At 32.5% G+C, this 21,644-nt stretch overlaps 1 protein-coding gene across 1 annotated transcript in view; it reads left to right on the top strand.

Moving 5' to 3' along the window:
- The first annotated feature begins 9,476 nt into the window (after positions 1–9,476).
- LOC119606200 (transmembrane channel-like protein 1) overlaps positions 9,477–21,644 on the top strand; it is a 44,338-nt gene continuing 32,170 nt past the window's right edge. The window contains exons 1-8 of the mRNA XM_037959619.1: positions 9,477–9,498; positions 11,831–11,913; positions 12,676–12,951; positions 15,743–15,870; positions 16,130–16,234; positions 20,854–21,042; positions 21,174–21,304; positions 21,436–21,546. Coding sequence (XP_037815547.1) covers positions 12,816–12,951; positions 15,743–15,870; positions 16,130–16,234; positions 20,854–21,042; positions 21,174–21,304; positions 21,436–21,546 — 800 coding nt within the window. The 5' untranslated portion in view covers positions 9,477–9,498; positions 11,831–11,913; positions 12,676–12,815. The remainder of the gene's footprint in view (positions 9,499–11,830; positions 11,914–12,675; positions 12,952–15,742; positions 15,871–16,129; positions 16,235–20,853; positions 21,043–21,173; positions 21,305–21,435; positions 21,547–21,644) is intronic.

The following is a 21,644-nucleotide window of genomic DNA, read 5'->3' as shown; positions in this document are numbered from 1 at the left end:
GTGGCTCCGACAAAATTTGTGGACTCTAACTGTTATATTATCTCAAATATACGGATTTAATATTTTCTTAATATGAGCGTGGCTCCCCGCCCACTTGGAATTTGAAAATAAAAAGTAGCCCATTACCTATTCCAGACATGCAGGAATACGCTGTAAAAATTTCAAGAAAATCGGTTCAGCCGTTTAGTAGTCTATAACGTTCAAACATATAAACGTACAAACAAACACACAAGTAATCAGCCAGCATAAAGTTCTGCGGGCAACTGTCCAGCCGTAGTACTAAATTATCTGGTGCTCTGGTTCGACCTCATGTCAAATCATTCTAAGGAGAGTCCGAGGATACATTTAATTATCAACAGTTTATAGTCCCGGCAGACTAGAGGTGTTGGTAGCACCTCTTTTCCCCGAGAATTGCAATAACACCAATATGGAGATTTCACCAAGGCAACATGCCCCCGGGGGGTAAACATTTTTGGGAAGGTAAGTGGTGGCTCTAGATATTTCCGAGGCGTTCGATAGATTGTTTCATTGTGCGATGTGCAAGTACCAGGACTCAACACAGTTTTCAACATTAAGCATTCGGGTGTCACGGGTTTTTAAAACGGTGTGAGACATACTTCACCACACAACACATTATAGGAAACATTCAGTCTTTAGCCGTACTATATGTGTGAACAGACTTCCAGCAGAAATATTTCCCGTCACTTTTGATGTCTCTCCCATAATATATTTTTTTATTTTCAACACAATGCACTGTGCGAATAAGAGTTATTCCGCTGATTATTGCTCCAAAAAAAGTATAGCCAACAAATCTTATTAACCGAGAATATTAATAAAAATGTTCAGTTCGTTATCTTAATACCGATCCTCCCCCTACTGTTTATACTGAGACCAGATTTTTAAGAATTTGAGTACTGGCGAATTTTATATCAAGATTTGGATCCTCGTACGGAATACATGATCGTAAAAAGGGTGGCTATAAGTCACGCTATTTGTTAAATATTTCATATTACTCATTTTGTTAACAATGTATTTGTTTAAGGACCAAACACATCTAACATCGTTAAAGCTATGATTAATTTCACAAATATAAAAATATGTTGCTTTTATGAGCCATGTGCTAAGCCATGGAAAACATGATACCAACGAAAGGCTAGCAAGGAAAAACTATATAATAAAAATTTTAACATTTTTCAACGTAAGGTCAAGTTGACAATCAGATTTAATGAACAAACTGATTTTTCATATAAAATAAATTTACGAAAATGTATATAAATGAACGAATGAACAAACGAATGTTTGAATAAATGTATAATTAAAATAATATTTTTCATAAAATAACATAAAAAAATAATGAAAAATGGCCAACACGTTTTGCCATAGCACGCATACAAATACATTGACTTTCGATTCACCAAGGATGTTAAAACATGAAGAGACACAGCGAAAGTCAAAACTTTTCATTTCACTTTCATTTCTTCTTTTTTCTTAAATACAATATACGAGGCAGGAGTGCCTCAATAGGATTGTATGTATTTATGTGTGTGTTTGTGTGCGGGTGTATGTATGTCCATCGGACTGTCTGTAAACGTATGGAAAAGGATAAACATTATTCGAAAAGAAAAAGAAACTAATGACTTTAAATGAAAATATGAATGAGTTTAAATAAGTATGAATGTGCGAGACTTTAATAAATGAATAAAAATATGTGAATTCTATTTATCATACAGTAAAGGGCATAAAAATAAGTTTAAATAGTGGAATTCCATAACGGATCGAATTTTGGTACAACATATACTTTTCGATCCCTTTTATTTGGTTCAAGAAGGGTTGATTTGATTAATCCACTTTAAGCGCAGACATATTCTTGCCTACTATAATATACATATCTTTAACTCTACAAACAGAGAGTTCAGAGATACTCTAATATTTCTGACCCTAAATAGAAGTCGAGGAATTACACTATTTAAATCAGATAACACGAGATCCAGGGTTTATCAAACTTATGAAAATATTTAAAGTTGTTCTTCTTTCCTCTCCTTCCGACGCACGCTAACAAGATGCATCACCATATTCATTATTGTTATTGGAAAATACGCCTCAAACACCAATACATTCTCCTCCTTACGAATAGGTGAATAAGATGCAAGATGTACGATATATAACCGATGAAGAATATAGGTTTCGATTTGACAGGTAGCTGGGTCCAATATTGATCCCTTTGTAAAAAACCTGTAAGAAGAGAAGAATAGGGATAGCAGAAAGAGAGACAATAGAGGAAGAAAGAGAGAAATTTGTGAAGAATGTCCTAAATATAGGGACGTAGTATCAATGTTTACGCCCAACCTAGTGGGAATTTGTAGTTTGCCCTCACTTAGACAAGTTCAAGAATGCCAGATTACCTGAGGTCTTTGGAGACCAAGAAGATAGACGGTTCTGGTCCATAAACAGCTCACTCAGCATGATTTCAGCGCTTGCCCATATACGTATATAAGGCTATTATTCAAATGTCTCGCCATCTCGTTTAGAGACATCCGGCATTCATAGACAAGTTGTGATGAAGAGAAAACTCCAGTCAGGAACTTAATAGTAGCTTGACTATCAATATAAATTCTGATATCCCTGTTAAATATCCGATAGTACCTCAGCCAATTTGATGCCTTCTTGATCGCTGATATTTCAGCTTGGAGGATACTACAATCGTCATTGAATCTAACTGAGATTTTAGTCCTAAATTTTTTAATAAAGCTGCCGGCATAATCTCCTTTCATTGTCTTGGGTTCAGCTACATCTGCATGGACGCAATTTGTAAACGGAAGGAGCAATTCTTGAGACTCCGAGATGTGATATTAGAACTCTCTCGAAAGAGACGGGATAAAGATGATTTTGAACCTTACCGCTTGAACCATAAACTGCACTCATTGTCTTGGATTCATCTGTATCCACATGGAAGCAATTTGTAAACGAAAGTAAAGATTCTTGAGACTCCAAATGATATTGGAACTCTCTCGAAAGCTCATTTTGAATCAGCAGGGTCTGCTCTGATGGCTTCAGACTGGCAGCGTTACCTTGCCGCTTGCAATTTTACCCACAGCCGAAGGCTTAGTGGGCAATACTGGTTTACAAATCGACAGCTTGGGAGGTTGTTGTCATTGCTTCAGAAGCTTGTGGAGTAGTCAAGCCTACCTTACTAGTCCGGACGGCAACATTGGATTCATCACAGTCCGCTGTGGGAATAGAGTCTCCTACTGCCAGGACAAATAAACTGTCGTCTTTCTGGTAGCAAAAAGGAAATCAAGCCTTGATGGGTTTCGGACTTGCACATTTAAGAGCCGGAATCTATAGGGGATTCTGCCGGACTGCTCTTTTGATTGATCTGTCTCAGTGTCAAGAGAAGCGATCGTCCTATGACCACTTTGATAAGGGTGACCCCCTTGCACTTAATAACTTACATCGCGTCAAGATGACTACCTTTCGTGAATGATTTAGAACAGTATGAGATGTCCTAATTGCGTCATTAGACTATGATTAATCTGAATGTTAAAGAATGCGGAAATGCGTATTTTCGCCAAATAAAAACGACAGTTCCAACCTTTACTAAACCCCAGTTCTTAGATTTAACTTGATAGAAAACTAAAATAGAGTAGGGCTCTATTTAGGAGAAAGTGGGAAAAAATAAATTTTTAAAAATAAAAAATAAATTTTAGATTCAATCGTTTGGCAGAAATCCATTATCCAGTTTTACTAGTCACTATAGATATTTTTTAAATTTGGTGTGTGTGTGTGATTTTTTATCAAATGAAACAAAGTTTGCATGTTTGATTTTAATTTCAAAAGAATAAAGACTTTGAAATACACATAGATACGTACACACATATACAAACCTTAAATATCTATACACCTGTTTTAAGCTGTCTAGAAAAATCGCGTTCTTTAACCCATAAATGTCAAATGAGAGAGAGTGAGAGTATAACAAGCTTTTAAGGTCGACGACTACAACAAATAAATGTTCGAACTTTAAAACAGAAAACAACAATAGGAAATTTCGAATCGGTTATTACTACAACAACAAAAACTATGAGTGATTTTTGTTTTTCTTACCAAAGACTTTAATCAACGTGTTCTAATCCTTGTTGGTTGTTTTTTTTTTCTTCTCCCAACAACAGGACATTGCTATGTATGAAAATTTGTATTTTGCATTAGTATTAGTTAGTAATTTTAATACACACATGAGTTATGTATGTATGGTTAAGTGTGTGTATATGTGTGTCTATAATGTATTTGGGCTTGTTTTAACAATATTTTATTCTTGTTTTCTATCTTCAGTTATTGTATCGTCCTGGTTTTCTTGGTGTGGTCTATGATGGTATTAGTAAATTTGTTAGTATCTTGGCTAGATTAACACACACCACTACTCACACATTAAAAGATATTTTACATACTACATGCTTGTTTGGCCACATTTATATACTCATTCATTATTAGAAAATATAATGAAAAAGAAATTTATATAAATGAAAACGAAAACAAATTAGAATAAATTCTAAAACGAAAAGAACAACAAATACAAAAAAAAAACATACAAAAAAATATATAACCATATAATTCGAATATTGTCCTTTGGCTAATACTAACCCTTAGACAAAGAATTTAGTCTTCGTAATCAGCTCTAGCGACGAGCATCTTTAAGAAAATTTCCTAAACTACTAAATAATAGGAACGGAAACGGTTATAAAGACTTGATTTTTTATACCTATAAAATAAATACATTAATAAAATAATAATTAAGAGTTTTAGCATTTTAGAAAAATAATATTAAATAATAAAATTAATTTAAGAAAAAAATTTAAAAAAATCAATTAATTAATTAAAAAAATAAAAATCAAAATATTTAAAAAACAAATTTACAATAAAAGTATTATTAGAAAGTGTTATGTTTTGGAAATAATAACTTAAACTAAAAATTAGTGATAAAATTTTGTAGCAAAAAAATGTGATTTATATAATAATATTTTATACTAAAAAACAAAAATTTAACTTAAACAGTAAAATATTTTCAAAAACTTAAAAAAAAAACAATAAAAACTTTAACATATTTAATTAAAATATTCATAAAGTAAAAAACCAAAAAAAATTGTTAAAACTTTTGTAGAGTTTGATTTTATAAGAGGCAAGTCATTTCAAAAACTACAACATTTCAGCTTTTATAAATCTATGCTAATAATTGCTAATTCCCAAGGACTTAAAAGGTCACTCACGGTCATAAATAAGCCTTATATACTTTTAAACTTAAGTATATAAAACTATACGTATGTACATGAATGTTTAGGGGGTTAAAAAAGGTTGTGGCAAATACATTAGAACGTGGATATATGAATTTATAATGAACCCTGTTAATTTTTACGTGAATATAAATTTATTCATAAATGCTGTGATACTTCCTTTAATTTAGCAAAAGGACATTAAAGGACATTTCTAACATAAATTAAGTTACATCTGGAAATAAAATGTTAAGTCTGAAATCCATTTAGTTAACCTTTTACAATAGTAAAAGTAATCCGTTATCAGGCCTGAAATAGAATTTCATTCCGAACGAAAGTGGAATAAAATTTTAAACTATTGTCAATTCCACATTTCATTTAGAAAAAGTGATCGTTTTCATTTTTTGAAGAAGAAAATTTGGAAAAATAATTCCGCTTTCGATCGGAATGGAATTCTGTGACAGGCCCTATCCGAAATCAAATTCTTTGATTAATAATATTTCAAATTATGTTGAGATTTAAATCTCTAAATGCATTTCGGAATTTAATAGAGTTTAACAAAGAACCGTTAAATAATAACTCACTTAGGTTAAATCCGAAGAAATACACCTAGGCAACTATCGGGCCTGTCGATAGCTCTTTCACATTGAAAATGTTGCTGGGAAAAATTTTATATAGGTACTATCGTCCGACGTTAATAAACTTATTTTCCTCGATCAAAATTCGACGAAAATGTTCCACAGTTTCACTGTCCCCTTCCATGGATATTTGTGGTTCTACTTTCAATTTCACTGTCCTTTTCACATGCTCTTTTCACAGTTTATTTACAGTTGTGTCCGTAATACTGTGTGTCCATCATACTAACCTCGAACTTACTATTCTATGGAAAGTTCTTGTACCCCATGGATCTTTGTGATTCCACTTTCAGTTTCATTATTTCAAGTGGCCTTATGGGATTCTCTAACCCATATTTTTAATTCAACCCTTGTTGCTTTGACTTACATACATCAGGTTAATTTCCTCAAGTTATTTTAGCTAGTTCATTTGGTCTTTCGTTTCCGATTATTCCCCAGTGGACTCGTGATATCGCCTTAATTGCTCTCTGGCTGAGAGTAAATATGTATGTTGGCACCATATTTATTCAAATCCAGTTTACACGTTCCATATAGCACGACTTGTGATGTGATTAGTTAGACGGTATTATATGTCTATTTCTAGTTTTTCAATGCAAAGCACCGGGTCTGTTTTATCCCCCAGGCATCTAGATTAACCTACTCTAATATTCCGCTTATCCATGATATTCTATCTGGGATCAGTGTTTCAAAGTTTTTAACCCAAGCAACATGTATGCTGAACTCCCTGTAGAGGTGTTATATTAAAGGTTTTGTTCAAAAAAAATCCAACAGATTATTGAACCATATTGAACAACTATATTAGAAGAGAGTCGGGCATACTGAAACAAATTCGTATAAATCATGGCATCATTCTACAAAAAATAAACATATCGCTTTCGAAGAAAGAGTAATCCGACAACTTAAACATACATCTACGTAGGCAATCTTTAATTTTTCAAGATTCTCAAATAAAAAGTAGTTAAGTCGAAATGTTTTTTCAATTGTATTCGCTTCATATCCTAGCCGAAACTCCCAGCGGATGTGCAATTAACGGATTGTCCTTAGACGGAACTTTTTCACAAAGGGAAAATTCCGCGATAGAAAACCAGGAATATAAAATATCCAACAATCCCTGTTTCCGACTTTTAAATAAAAGGATCTTGACTATCGTGGTACTATGATTTTGTAATTCAGTCTCCTGTATTAATCCATAGGATTTTTTATCAGCTTTAGTTTATGTTCATGGTTCTAAGAAATGCGTGGATGTTGTCTAGATCGGCTTCTGACAGACAGGAATTGTTTATGGACCTTCGATGACCAAACTCTTTTTGTTGTTTTATCTTCTTCTCTTTGTTGCAGCTTCTACAAAAATCGTTTTAGTTTTCCCCTTTTGGGGTGTTAACCAACGTTCCCGGTATAAAATCTACTACGTCCTTTTCATGCCCATGATAGGCTAAATATTTTTTATTGCAGGTCAAGTGGGTTATTTCTCCCATATTCTATTAGTTATCAAGGAATCTAGTTGCAGCTTTACTGTCAGTAAGTAAATAGGTATATGTAACTGCCCAATATCTTTCACTTTAGGGCAATGTTACATTCATGAACTTACCCCATCTTGGCTTGATTGCAATTCGGGGAAAAGAGGTGCCACCAGGATCTCCAGTCTACCTTGTGATGTAAAATGTATCCTCAGCCTTTCATTGGAATGACTTGACTTGGGGGTCGAACCAGAGAGCCATATAATGTAGTACCACAGGAAACCGGTAACATACTGGGCAGAGTTTCGGTCTTTGTCTTACCGGTTATTGGAGAGGTGCCTTCCTGCTTTCTCTTGAAAGTGTCGGATAAATGAAAAGTGTGCTGGATTGAATAATGATGGTTGTTCGGATGACACCATATTATTTCCATTTTTGGCCAGGTATGTTCAGTTCGGCTCTGTTCATACCTGATTTACAACAGTGTGTTCTCTAAGAACTTGTCTTTGGCTGTTTGATGGATTTGTATTTCATTCTACCGATTATGTCACTAGATACTGTTGTCTAATCAAAAGGCTCCATCCCAACAGCGTTGTTGTAAAAGGATGTGATGTTTTTGCATCTCGGAAATTACGCAACGAGGCAGCAATGGTCAAGAGATTAGAATGCTCGAATACTTGAGTAAAGTGATTGTACATGTACCGGCGGAACCTTGTATAAAAATTAATATCTGCATGTAAGAAACACAAAAGGACTGTGGTGAGTTGTCTAACAGCTCACCTAATGTTGGTAAGAGTTCCACTATGAAATAAAGCAGGTATTCCTGAATCGGCCTGGATTGATCTGGCAGCCTGATTGACAGATGATAGCCGACTCTGAAGGTAAATGGTGTTGTCATAATGTGCCTAACAGTATAACAACACTCCCAATGTGTTTGAATCCAATTTCGAAAACGTCCGTAGCAATGTAAGAAAAAGTGTTTCACTATTGTTTTGCTCTCGTCTAATTTGGTGAAGTTTTGCCCTTATTCAGGAAGGAAGACGTGACTACCGAAAAATATGTAGAATATAAACTTTTTTAATTCGCCTAGATATAGGATTAGCTCTACTGTTATAGAGGCCTCATATATATACATATTATATGCGTTTCAATCGAAGTATTATCCAGTAATGTTTCTAGAGTACTCATATATTGCAACTTATACCCATTATAAGTTTTATGTTACACTTTTAATCCAAGAAGTCCATTAGATTATGGAGACATGAGTAAGTAGTGATAAAAATACGCCTTTATAAAGGCAGTGTATCATAGTTCGTTTTCGGCACCGATTACGAAACTGAGCCACATTTCGGACCCTTTTTTTATTTATCACCAAACATCGATGTGCTGTTGGTTCTACCCCTATCTATCTAACCCTCATATTTGATTCCAAATGAAAGATTTTCTTTAAATCTTAAAAAGGAAACAATTTTACAAAATCTAAATAATTCATGCAAAATACGCCTAATCTACATATTTATTATTATTTGTTGAAATAGGCTAATTTTAACTTAATAATAATTATAATATCAACACACTTCAGTAGCAAAATTAGTAAACTTTGCCTCTAAAATTATATAAAATAAATTTTGTTAATTTAGCGGAAAAACATAAAATCATCCAAACGATTAACACAAACTTTAAATAATTTATGCCAAATTAAATTATTTGTCAATCTTTTGACAGTAATAATTTAGTTTCATTATAATTTATTTATTATGAATTTGCCACACAATATAATTAACAAGTCAATTTCCATAAAATTTGCAAATTTGTAACAATTAAGTTTTATCTTAAATCTCAAATGACGGTGTGTAATAATAATTGTGTTAGACAAAATAAAGGGAAAATTAAAATTTAAACTAAATTTTGTACATAATAATGATGTTGTTTAATGAGATTTTTTCTTATTCTTCTTTTCTTTTGTTTCATTAAAAAAATTTAACAATAGAATACATCAACGCCCACTGGGATAACACCTCCACCGCATCAATTATCGGTTACTTGGGCAACACCACCGTGTGGCACAAACGAGAGGGAATTAAAAATTAAACCAGCACAAACATCACCAGTTGGAATTGAATTGAATGAAAATACACCAAGAAAAAGGTAAAAAAGACGAAAGTAGTATTTGAAATAAATTCTGAAAAAATACAAAAGCAAATAAAAACTATCTATAATAAAAAAATGCTCTTAAAAAGTCGTAAAACCTCAAAAAATACCTTAATAATAAATACTGCAGTAATTTAAATATTTAATTAGTGGGATTTTTTGTTGTTGCTTGGAAATTTTACACATAGAGAAACTCTATGATTTTACATATTTTTTAGCTTACATTAGGTCGGCATACTTTTCTGATTTATAAAGTATTCAATTAGAACAAAATTTGTCAAATTGGTTGAGAATTTATACACTAATAGAAAAATTTTTTATTTTTACACTAAAAGTTGTTCTTTAAAAATATGTGTAATTTCATTAATATAATGCAAAATTTCATGCGTGGAATGATATCTATTTTTTTTTTCTTTCAAATTATTGTAAAAAATATGTCAAATTTCGAACGTAGTAGGGGCAACATGTCCAAGTTCGCCCTTTCCGTTCAAAAATCTGTAAACATAAAAAATACAAGAACGGTTGATCCACCCATATTTTGTCATTCCCTTTGTAACACATCGAAATATTGTTTTTAGAGACCTTATTAAATTCTAAGACGATCTAGCCATGTCCGCCTGTCTGTCAATTGAAATCTAGATTGAGACCACACAGGAAGATATAGACAGTTAAAATTTTGTAAAAATATTCTCCATTGATAAGGTTTGTTCGGTGTTAAAAATTAGCAATATTGGTCTATAATTTAACCCAGGCCCCATACAGGAGGATCGATCCATAATTGACTCTACCTGCCATATAAGGCCCTCTTCACAAAATCACTTTAACACAAAATTCGAAATAAAGAAAATTGGCATAAACAAGTTTTGTAGGTGACGGAATTCAACATAAACAAGTTATGCAGGAACTAAAATCTCTATACCAAATTTGATGAGGATCGGTCTATTATTGTTTTAACCAACCATACCCAAAATGTTCGGAACTTAATTGACCCCATATAACAATTTTTGCAGAAAATAAGTTCAGAAAAAAAAATCTTTGATATCGGATGGAAAACTAAAATATTAACCTTATTATCATTCAATGTTCAGAAAGGCAGTTTCCTGGACGTAATTCCTAATAATTTTCCAAACAGTGTTCGTCATGAATGTTATATCCGAAATAGTATCACTCCCAAGATATTTGGATCTAACTTCGACGAATGCCTTACAGTGGCAAAGAAAGTACTCCAGCGTTTAACTGTTACATTCGTTTGAATCCGCACGTTATCTCCCAAGATATTTGGATCTAACTTCGACGAATGCCTGACAGTGGCATTCTGTTGCTCTCATCAGGGTCACCCCATAGGATCTTTGATGTTCTATCAACCTTATCATTATTCCAAGAGGTCATATTTTTAATTCAGCTTTTGTTGCGTCGAATGGTTTTCCATTTGTCAGGTTAACTACCTCGAGTTCCCTTTCCTTTTAAAGCTAACACATTCGCCCTTTCGTTGTCGACTCCTCCCGAGTAGCCTGGTACCATATGAAGTAAACCTTACCTCTGGGAGAGTATTCAGTTAAAGCTTTCTTACAATGCAATACGTTTTTAGATTTAATTTTATCATATTGCTCCAATAGCCTTCTGGCTGTTGATAAATATGTTAAGCCCTATGGACGCCATATTTATTCGAGTCCAATTTACACATTTCGTTATTGCTCGTACATCTGCCTGGAAGCTTGGGTTGTGATATGGTAAACGGTGGTATATTTCTGTTTCTGGGTATTCAATATAGAACTCCAGCCCCACTATGTCCCCAAATTTAGAGCCATTTGTGAAGCAACGGCTTCCTATGAGTGTTTCAAAGTTTCCGACATATTCTTATCACTTAATGTATCCTATATACTAAAAAAATTTTAAATATTTAAAGTGGTTTAAATAGACGTAGCTTACAGGTGTAGCGTATTTAGGATTCGATATATAGTACTTTGATTTCTTTCCATTTTTAACATTTATTTAACCACAAATTGTAAACTTAAATAATTCTATTTATAAGTATATTAATACAAAAATCTATTAATTTTTTTCTTTAGATTTTTTCCATGATTTTTTTCTTTACTCATTTCCAATCAATTGATTGTGAGTTAATACAACACATATTTATAAATATAATCCGATTTAAGTTGAACTTTTTGAAAGTGTTTTTTTTTTTAGAAATTTAATACTCTTGTTAATTCTCTATATTGTGTTTCATTTATTTCACACAATCAATTGCACACATCCTTATGTTACTGTTCCGACTACAAAAACAACAATTTGGATATACCAACAACTAAAACAACATCAACAATAGGTCACAAGAGGAGAAACCACACGAGTATTCATTGAGTTATGCTGCCAACAATCTAACCAGTCCTGTGGTAGAAGCATTTATAGGTAAGTATCTTATATAACTGTTAATTTGCACTAATAAATACAAATAGTACCTGGTGGATCAGCTGTTATAAAAGTGGTTGCTGCTGTAAACTAGTTGCTAGTGTGTTAGACCATAAGTCGGAGAATTGTAGGTTCGATACCGGGAGATTTCTGTTCTTTAAATTATTTGTTATAATAACAAAATTTACAAAATTATTTTCTTAAATTCTCAAGGTTGAAAATTTTAAATCAAAATTTCACAATAACCTACTCCAGACATTGGCAGACATCGCAAAAGAAAAAAGAAATTTAAAAATTTTATCACATCAAAATCCTACAAAGTCACTTTTAGACAGTTAGATACACAAACACATGTTGCTTACACTTGAAATTAGAAATTAAATAAATGAAAATACGTGTTTAAATATTAAAGTAAAAAAGTGTTTTAAACACAAATTTTTGGCTTAAAGAGAAAATGAAATAAAGTAAGAAAGAAAAAAACATTTGATTTTTCAAAACATCACGTATTCAGGTCGCATTAAAATGTAACGCATGAAACGTACAATGTCCTTTTTTAACTCTCGTGTGTTTTTCTTATATCCTCCTTCAGAGCAAAATAGCATTATATAAAAAGGAAAAGGCATAGAGAGAATTTTCCCATTCAAACATGTTTTTCAAATTGTCTACTAATAAAATATTCTACAAAAAAAATATCGGAATTACATTTAATATACAACTTTTGCATATGTTTGTATGTATATGTTTTTATCTCATTTCCCTTAGATTTTCCTTTGCAACGTCATTTTGAAGATTATAATACTACTGGTTACAACACGACTCCTACAACCCATACGGATTATCGTAATGCTGATAACGATGAAGATGATGATGAAGAAGATTACTCAGTATCCGTTTCGGCTATAATGCAGAGACGTGCCAGTGTACGTGGTTATCGCAGAAAAAGTAGCAGTCGCAATTCAAGAAGAGCTTCCAGTCCAATGGATCACGTATTAGATAATGTAGAGCGTAGACGCTCTAGTGTCTACACAACCAGTTCAGGTGAGATGCAAATTTTAAATTGTAAGAAATTGCGCATTGTCGATTTTTTCATTCGTTTCCTTTTATTGACGTCATGATGCACCATTATATTTAAAAATATTTAAATAAGTACGAAGTAGTAGGGCATGACCGACCCTGTAATAATCTATATACATATACTATAAATTAATATATTTAAACCCAACCCAGCTACCATTTTTTGATCACATTCGAGTCATTTATGACTCTTATAATGATCATATATACCCTCATTTTCTGATCATTAATGATACTTTTGTCGGTAAAAAATCGTACCCTATCCGCTACACTTCTAAAAAATTATTTTATGACCCCCTCTTTATACAGCAATTGTGATAAAAACTTGCACATGTTAGTTTTAAGCAACTAGAAATTGTATTGTATGGTAGACATCGAACATATTTGACTCTACCCCCATATAAGGTCCACTTAATAACACCAAGTTTTTTAGGAACAAAAAATCCTTCATTCTCTAATTTTATGAGTCCATAATTGATCCGGGCCACTTTATCGCCCAATTTAGAGTCATCCGTGTAGCAAAAGATGCCTATGGGTATTTGCTCTAATGTTCCGCTTGACCAAGACATTCTAACTGGGATCAGTGTTTCAAAGCTTTTTATGCGGTCGGGCACGTCCGATGATTATGTATAGCCTTTCAATGTGTCCAATCATGGACATTCATTAAACTGTCTTCTAGCTCCTTGGATTTGACTCCCCCGAGTCTCCTGAAATGGGTATTGATGCAGTGGGTACCATTGGGCGGGACTGCGGCGTCCATATCAGTCCTAGGAATAGATGTATTTTCAATTGGTACTTTTCCAATTTAGAAAATCACCGCTGCCCTGACTTCTGGTGTGTGAGTGATTTCCTCCTCGTTTTTAGTGACTGTTCAACGTTAACAGTTCAGTGTTACCAGTACTGGCCAATGATACTGTGGACACCGACTTAGGTATTTTAGTGTCCTTGTCGGGGCTTGTTGTATCAGCCCTTCCAATCGACACCTTCTCAGCATTGAAGATGACAGCTTTAGGGGTGAAATAAGCCTTACCTTTGGTCTTGACAAAACTATTCATGGAGTTCTGGTAATTACCTATTCTTTCAGATTCTTATTTCCTATGAAAGACATCCCATTTTTCCACAGACAATTCAGCATTTTGGCTTCCAAGAATTTCCGATACACGACAGAGGTTTTTAATAGCACTAGAAGTTTCCTCTTCTTCACCAGTCCAAGCATAGGGCCGTCCCAAGAAAGGGGGATACATTCTAGCAAGTTTTTCAGGGTGCCAGCATATTGGTGACATGCCAACTTCATCAACATCACGCTAATGCTGAACTCGCAGCTGCCAATCTCTAATTGTTGTTTACCCTTGTTGAAGCGATTATTGAATTTTGCCTGTTGAACTACCGACATCGTATACAGCATAGCAGAGATCGTCCCGGAGTCTTCTCTTGGCAACTTTGGCGTATGATGGCAGCTCCTCTTTCCTTGTTTTTCGGAGTTTCTTTGCGATATCTTTCCTTCTAAGTGGAATTAAGGTAGATTTCTTAGGAATATTTGTGTTGGCGTTGTCACCCTTACTCGCAGGATTCTGACTTGAGGTTCCTTTGAGTGTACTATGTCTTGGCTTCGACTGTGTATTAGAAGACAGGGATCTCTCTTTCTTCTGAGTTATTTCCTCGGGAGACCTGAACCTCTTTGCTTCAGATATCCGATTTTTCTTTTGGAGTGTCGTGGTATTGACTTACTATGATTTTATGAAGGCAATTAGGGCGATATCAGGTGATAGTATTAAATTTAAGACCATATTGTATTCTAGGAAAGCTTTAACCGAATACTCTCCCAGAGGTAAGGTTTACATCATATGGGTACCAGGCCACTCGGGAGTAGTCAGCATTGAAAGGGTACATTCGCCCATAGCTTTAAAAGGAAGGGAGCTCGAGGTAGTTAACCTGACAAACGCAAAGCCATTCGTCACAACAAAAGCTGGATTAAAAATATGGATGAAAGAATCCCATAAGGCCTCTTGGAATAATGAAACCGCGGGTAGAATAACAAAGATCCTATGGGGTGACCCTGATGAGAACAAGACGAGAAATCTCTTCAAAATGAGCAACTCTGAAGTTGGTATGATGGTACGTATTCTGAGTGGACACACAGGATTACGAGCACGTTTGCACAAAATTGGACGTGCGGATTCAGACGAATGTATAGCATATGGAGAGGACAGTGAAACTCTGGATCACTTTTTTGCAACTGTCAGTATCTTGGAAGTGATGTTATTCCGGAAATAACATTCCTGACTAATACTGATTGGAAAATTCTCAGGAATTACGTCCAGGAAACTTTCTGAACATTGAAAATAATACATTCAGTGAACATTTATTTTTTTATGAAAAGGAGCGCACAACAGGCCCGATAGTGGCCTAGGTATAGTTCTTCGGATTTGATGTAAAATACATCTTCCTATCAACCTAACCTAAATTATGATTTGATGAACATCATCATCAACTTCCTCCTCTATGCTCCAAAAAGCCATTTAATTTAGCTATGCTATCACTAAGGAACAAATATGTTAAAATTTAAAGAAACATTTTTTGGTGAAGTATAAAAAACTTTGGCACACTTCCCCCATAAGAATAGGCTTAATTTAAACAGATTTTTTAAATCTCAATAATTTCGTTACACATCAAATTCACGTAAAACAGAGAAAACAACACAAGACTGCAAATTGTTTGCAAATAAATATTTACTTTTCATCATGTTCCCTTTTAGATGAGGGCACAAATCAAGAATCAACACAAGAACAAATATTTGAGAATATACGACTTCACAAGGAGGTAATACAATCAGTTAAACTGCAACCATGGCCCATACGAAAGAAACTGAAACTAGTGCGACAGGTAAGGCAATACAAATGTACATAAATAAAAGTGAAAATAAGAAAAGAGAGAAAGAATAAAGTACTCACAGCTGAACAAAAAGCTTTTACTGACATCAACAACTTTTAAGGATGTTGGTTTTTTTTAATGGTGAGACTTTGCTCCTTCTTCCTTTTAATGTTTGTTAAAAAGTGCAAAACTAAACACTTAAACGGCGTTTTTTCGTTCTTGATAATATTTTTCATTTATAATTTCACTTTTTAATTCTATTCCATTTTAGGCAAAAACATATGTGGCACGTCACGAGGGTGCTCTTCAGGAACGTTTTGCCATGTCACGCAGTACTCGAGATTTGTGGGCGCGTTTTAAAATTGTAATGGCAGCTGTAAGTGATTTTTTCGTTTATTTTCTTTATTTTTTTTTTTATTTGGATTTCCAATTTCGTTAAATATTTATCATGAACATCTAAACTGAAAAAAAAAATATATTCTAAATACAAGTGATAAAGTTTTCTTGTCTCACATGTTTTCAGTCGCATTTGTTTTTTTTAACACAATTTTGTCAGTTTCACTAAAAGGCCAAGACCAAGTAAAAGTTGTAATAAAAACGAACGTTCGTATAACTTTTTTCTTTAGCACTTAAAAGTCAATTTGAGTTTATAATGGCTTTAAATGGTTTTTAACAATCACTGACATAAACACTTTAGGTCTTTTGAATGGGTTTGGGGAGAATAGTATTTGTATATTGAGTTATAACTACTACTCTAAAATTAAAATACTTTGTTATTGGCTCATACACTGCTCTTAATACCCTTAGATGCCTTTAAGTTACTGTGTTGTCTTACATTTTTAATGTCCTCTATGTTTTGATTTTCAACATATACAGCATACATATGCACATACATACATACATTTCCCGTAAAGCCATTTATTTAGAATTTACAAGCATTAATGGTATAAAGGATGTTGGTTAATACATGTGTGTGGGATAAACATGCAATAGATTAAACATTCTGCTTCATATACATATATCCTTTAATTTAAAAGCTATTCTTGTTGAAACAAGATTAAACTTGCAAGGTTGAAAGGCATCGGTAAAAAGCCACAATGTTATGTACTATATGCCATTTAATTGAAAAATTTCGAAAATAAATTTGATACTTTTGGAAAATGCAATTTAAGGAATAATAATCTATGTAGTTTTGGTACCTTCATATGGGGATTTAATGTCAAGAGACCCAACCTTAGAAGCCAATGTCTTCCGATTGGTATAAAATGGCCAATTTGTATAACCTTTACCTTCGTGAAAAACTTATATATAAGTTTGTCATTCCGTTTGTAATATCTATAATATAATTTTCCAACCCTATATATGTATATATTCCAAGTCCTTATAGATATATATTCCGAGTCCTTATAGATTGCGAAGTCGATTAAGCTATGTTGATTTGTCTGTATGTTTATTGAAATTTTCTGAAGACCCTAGATATCTTCGGGATCCAAATCTCCAACAATTCTGTCGATAAATTTCCTATTTAAAATTAGCGAAATCTGTTTATAAATAAGGGAGATATGGTTAAGAATCCGAGACAACCTCTGAAAACTTCATCAAAAATTTAGATTTTTCATATAAAATGTGACTATTTTTTAATTTTCTGTAATATTGAACCTAGAAACGTGAAATTAAGCTTATATAGCCCGGATTAAGTGAGAACCTATAAAAGGGAACTTTTTGGTACTTTTTCGTTCTTCAAAAGGTATTTTTTGAATTTTCTGTATTATTGAAACTAGAAACGTGAAATTAAGCAGGTACAGTTTGGATTAAGTGAGAACCTATAAAAAGGACTTTTTGGTACTTTTTATACCCACCATAAAAAAGATGGGTGTATATTGTTTTTGTCATTCCGTTTGTAACACATCTAAATATTGGTCATAGACCCACAAAAGTATATATATATATATATATATATATATACATATATATATATATATAAATATATATATATATATATATATATATATATATATATATATATATTTATAGTGAGAAGCAGTGAGAACCTATAAAAAGGACTTTTTGGTACTTTTTATACCCACCATAAAAAAGATGGGTGTATATTGTTTTTGTCATTCCGTTTGTAACACATCTAAATATTGGTCATAGACCCACAAAAGTATATATATATATATATATATACATATATATATATATATATATAAATATATATATATATATATATATATATATATATATATATATATATATATATATATATATATATATATATATATATATATATATATATATATATATATATATATATATATATATATATATATATATATATATTTATATATATATATATATGTATATATATATATATATATATATATACTTTGTGGGTCTATGACCAATATTTAGATGTGTTACAAACGGAATGACAAAAACAATATACACCCATCTTTTTTATGGTGGGTATAAAAAGTATCAAAAAGTCCTTTTTATAGGTTCTCACTTAATCCAACTGTACCTGCTTAATTTCACGTTTCTAGTTTCAATAATACAGAAAATTCAAAAAATACCTTTTGAAGAATATATATATATATATATATATATATATATATAAAAAAGATGGGTGTATATTGTTTTTGTCATTCCGTTTGTAACACATCTAAATATTGGTCATAGACCCACAAAAGTATATATATATATATATATATATATATATATATATATATATATATATATATATATATATATATATATATATATATATATATATATATATATATATATATATATATATATATATATATATATATTCTGGGTTCTTATTAAATTCTAAGACGATCTAGTCATGTCCGTCCGTCTGTCTGTTGAAAGCGCGGTAGAGTCCGAACGAATATTGGTCCATGTTTTCGCATAGCCCTCATACAACTGGCCCCCCCAAAAACAGTCTAAACGGTCATAGATGGTTTAAAAACATCAGCATGTCAATGAAATTCCACATAAAGAAGTTCTATATGAACCAAAATCTCCCTACCAAATTTTATGAGAATCGGTACATAATTGACCCTACCCCCTCTCAGAAAACAACTATAACGCTCATGACTTTCCTCAAAATGATAGCAATGCAATGAAATTGGACGTAAGCAAGTTTTACGGGAAATATATCTGCCAAATTTTATGGAGATCGGCCCATAATTGACCCTACCCCCCATACAAGCTCTCCTTCAGAAAATTACTTTAACGCTTATAACTTACTTCAAAATTATAGCAATGCAATGAAATTTGACGTAAATTTTTTCTGCCAAATTGTATGGAGATCGGCCCATAATTGACCCTACCCCCATATAAGGATCCCCTTCAGAAAATTACTTTAAAGTTTATAATTTGCTTTAAAGTTACAGTATATCAACGAAATTGACATATAACCCCCCATATAAGGTCCCCTTCAGAAAATGGCTTTGACGCTCATAACTATAACTTGCTTCAACATTAAAAAATAGCAACGAAATTCGACATAAACAGGCTTCGTCCTTGGGTATGGTTCAAATTTCATCAAATTATATGGAAAAAAAGGTTTACATGAACAGCCAGTCAGCGGACATGTTTCACTCTACTCAGAAAGTGATTCTGAGTAGATTTGTATTCTTATAGGTGGGCGTAAGACCAATATTTTTGTGCGTTACAAATATCATCACAAACTCACAATACCCACTATAGTTATGTAGGGTATAAAAATAAGTAATAAGGTAATAAGTTTCTCAAAAATTCCATCCTTTGACCCACTGTAACTCAGCGACTTCTTGACCGATCTTATTGGAAAATTGTGTCTAAACTATTATCCAAATTTCATCGGTTTCAAAAGTATGATCACTTGACATGAAATCCCTCATATATGTATAAATGTTGTTAATAGAAGTCTATAGACGGTCAAACGGCTGGACCGATTTTTTCGAAAGGCTACTTTTTATTTCGAAATTTCAAGTAGGCGAACTTCCAAACTCATATACGTAATAAGTATTAAAAGACGTAAATCTCAGAAACTGCAACAGCTAGAGTCCTCAAATTTTGTGTGAAAAACTTCCGATATTCATATGAACCTACCCATACAAACAATACAATAATTATGTATGTCATATGTAAGCTATACAATGCATAAACTTTAGGAACATGTTGGTATGAAAGATCATGCACTAAAAGGACTCGTACATAATTACATATACTCTATTCCATTTACACAAAGATAAGTTAAGAGATAAACTAAAAAAAAGCGTATCCTGTTTACTAAAAATTACCTGCATAATTGTACAAATAGTTGTACAAGTATGTCCTTTCTATCTCTGATAATGTATGTACATTAGGGTCGACCTATTGCATAGAACGAAAAAACTTGGTCCATGTTTATATCCTACATCACTTTAATGGTGCATTGGGTTTTTGCTAATGTTTGTAACTCACAATAATATTCGTCCTATACCCATCCTACCCTATACCTTAAAGTATTTCAATCGGCTTAGCATCGTTTTCCGATTAAAAGCAGCACAACTAAGTTTTATACAACCTATAATCCCCTTGCAAATGTTATAAAAACCAGGCCTCATTTGATCCTACTCCTCATACAAAGTCCCAGAAAATGATTTCAATGTCCAAATGCCACCCTAAGTACGTGGTATTATTACTAGTACTATTACTAGTACATCTATGAGTGCCTAACAAAACATTTTACTGTATAGTTCCCTATAGAGAACTCCTACATACTAAATGAATATTTTATTTATTTAGTAATGACATTAACTCTTATTTTAATTTTACCACTTTATACTCATACATTTAAATAATGCGACAATCTAAAGTGTACATGTTAATTATGTTATTAAATGAAACTCAAATAGAAATATTTGTAAGGATTCCAACACAAGAAAGGATAATAAAATTCTTGGTAAAATTTATTTAAAGAAATATTAAAACATTTTTCTATTTCCATGTTAAACTATGCAGCGTTGGCGTCATTGGAAACGTGAAACAGCCAGTTTTCTTACAGTTCTTATACCCTGGGAATTACGCATTAAAGAGATCGAATCGCATTTCGGTTCAGGTGTTGCCTCGTATTTTACATTTTTACGTTGGCTGATGTGGGTGAATGTGATGATTGCTTTGCCAATTGTGATTTTTGTTATAGGACCCGAGGTGAGTATGTCACACAAAAAAGGTTTTATATTGACAAAAGGTTAAATAACCTACGCGTTAATATTTATTTATATAGTTTAAGGCATAACATATGATATTTATTTTATTTCGTTTGTCTTTTAAATTTATAGTATTTTGCCACCAAACATGATGAAACAGATCCTCGTAAAAAGATGTCCTCAAAAGAGTATGAAGTGGCTGGAAATCTTTTTACTATTTGGGAATTTGAGGGTTATCTCAAGTATTCGCCCATGTTTTATGGGTAAGTTTTATTTTTGTTTTTATTTTTATGTCAGATTTTATGACAGTGAGCGTAAAAATGATATGTATTTTTTTTTTTTTTTTTTTGATGAGTGTGTAAAATAGTTTGTTTTTCTTTATTTCCCATTTCAGTTACTATTCGAGTTATTCGGGTGCCAGTTCATTGGGTTATATGCTGCCATTGGCTTATTTTTTGACAGCTGTTGTCGTTTATATTTATAGTTTTGTAGCCACATTAAGAAAGTGAGTATTTTGTTAAGACATTTATAGTGTAAAAGGACTTTTGAAAAAAATTATTTATTTTTGTCGTAAAAATGGGATGAACGAATAAAATTGTATAG

This window comes from Lucilia sericata, unplaced genomic scaffold (assembly GCF_015586225.1).
Source record: "Lucilia sericata isolate MDLA Ls3-8-SP2 unplaced genomic scaffold, ASM1558622v1 Contig000559F_arrow, whole genome shotgun sequence".
Lineage (NCBI taxonomy): Eukaryota > Metazoa > Arthropoda > Insecta > Diptera > Calliphoridae > Lucilia > Lucilia sericata.
This window is presented reverse-complemented; position numbering and strand designations above follow the sequence as displayed.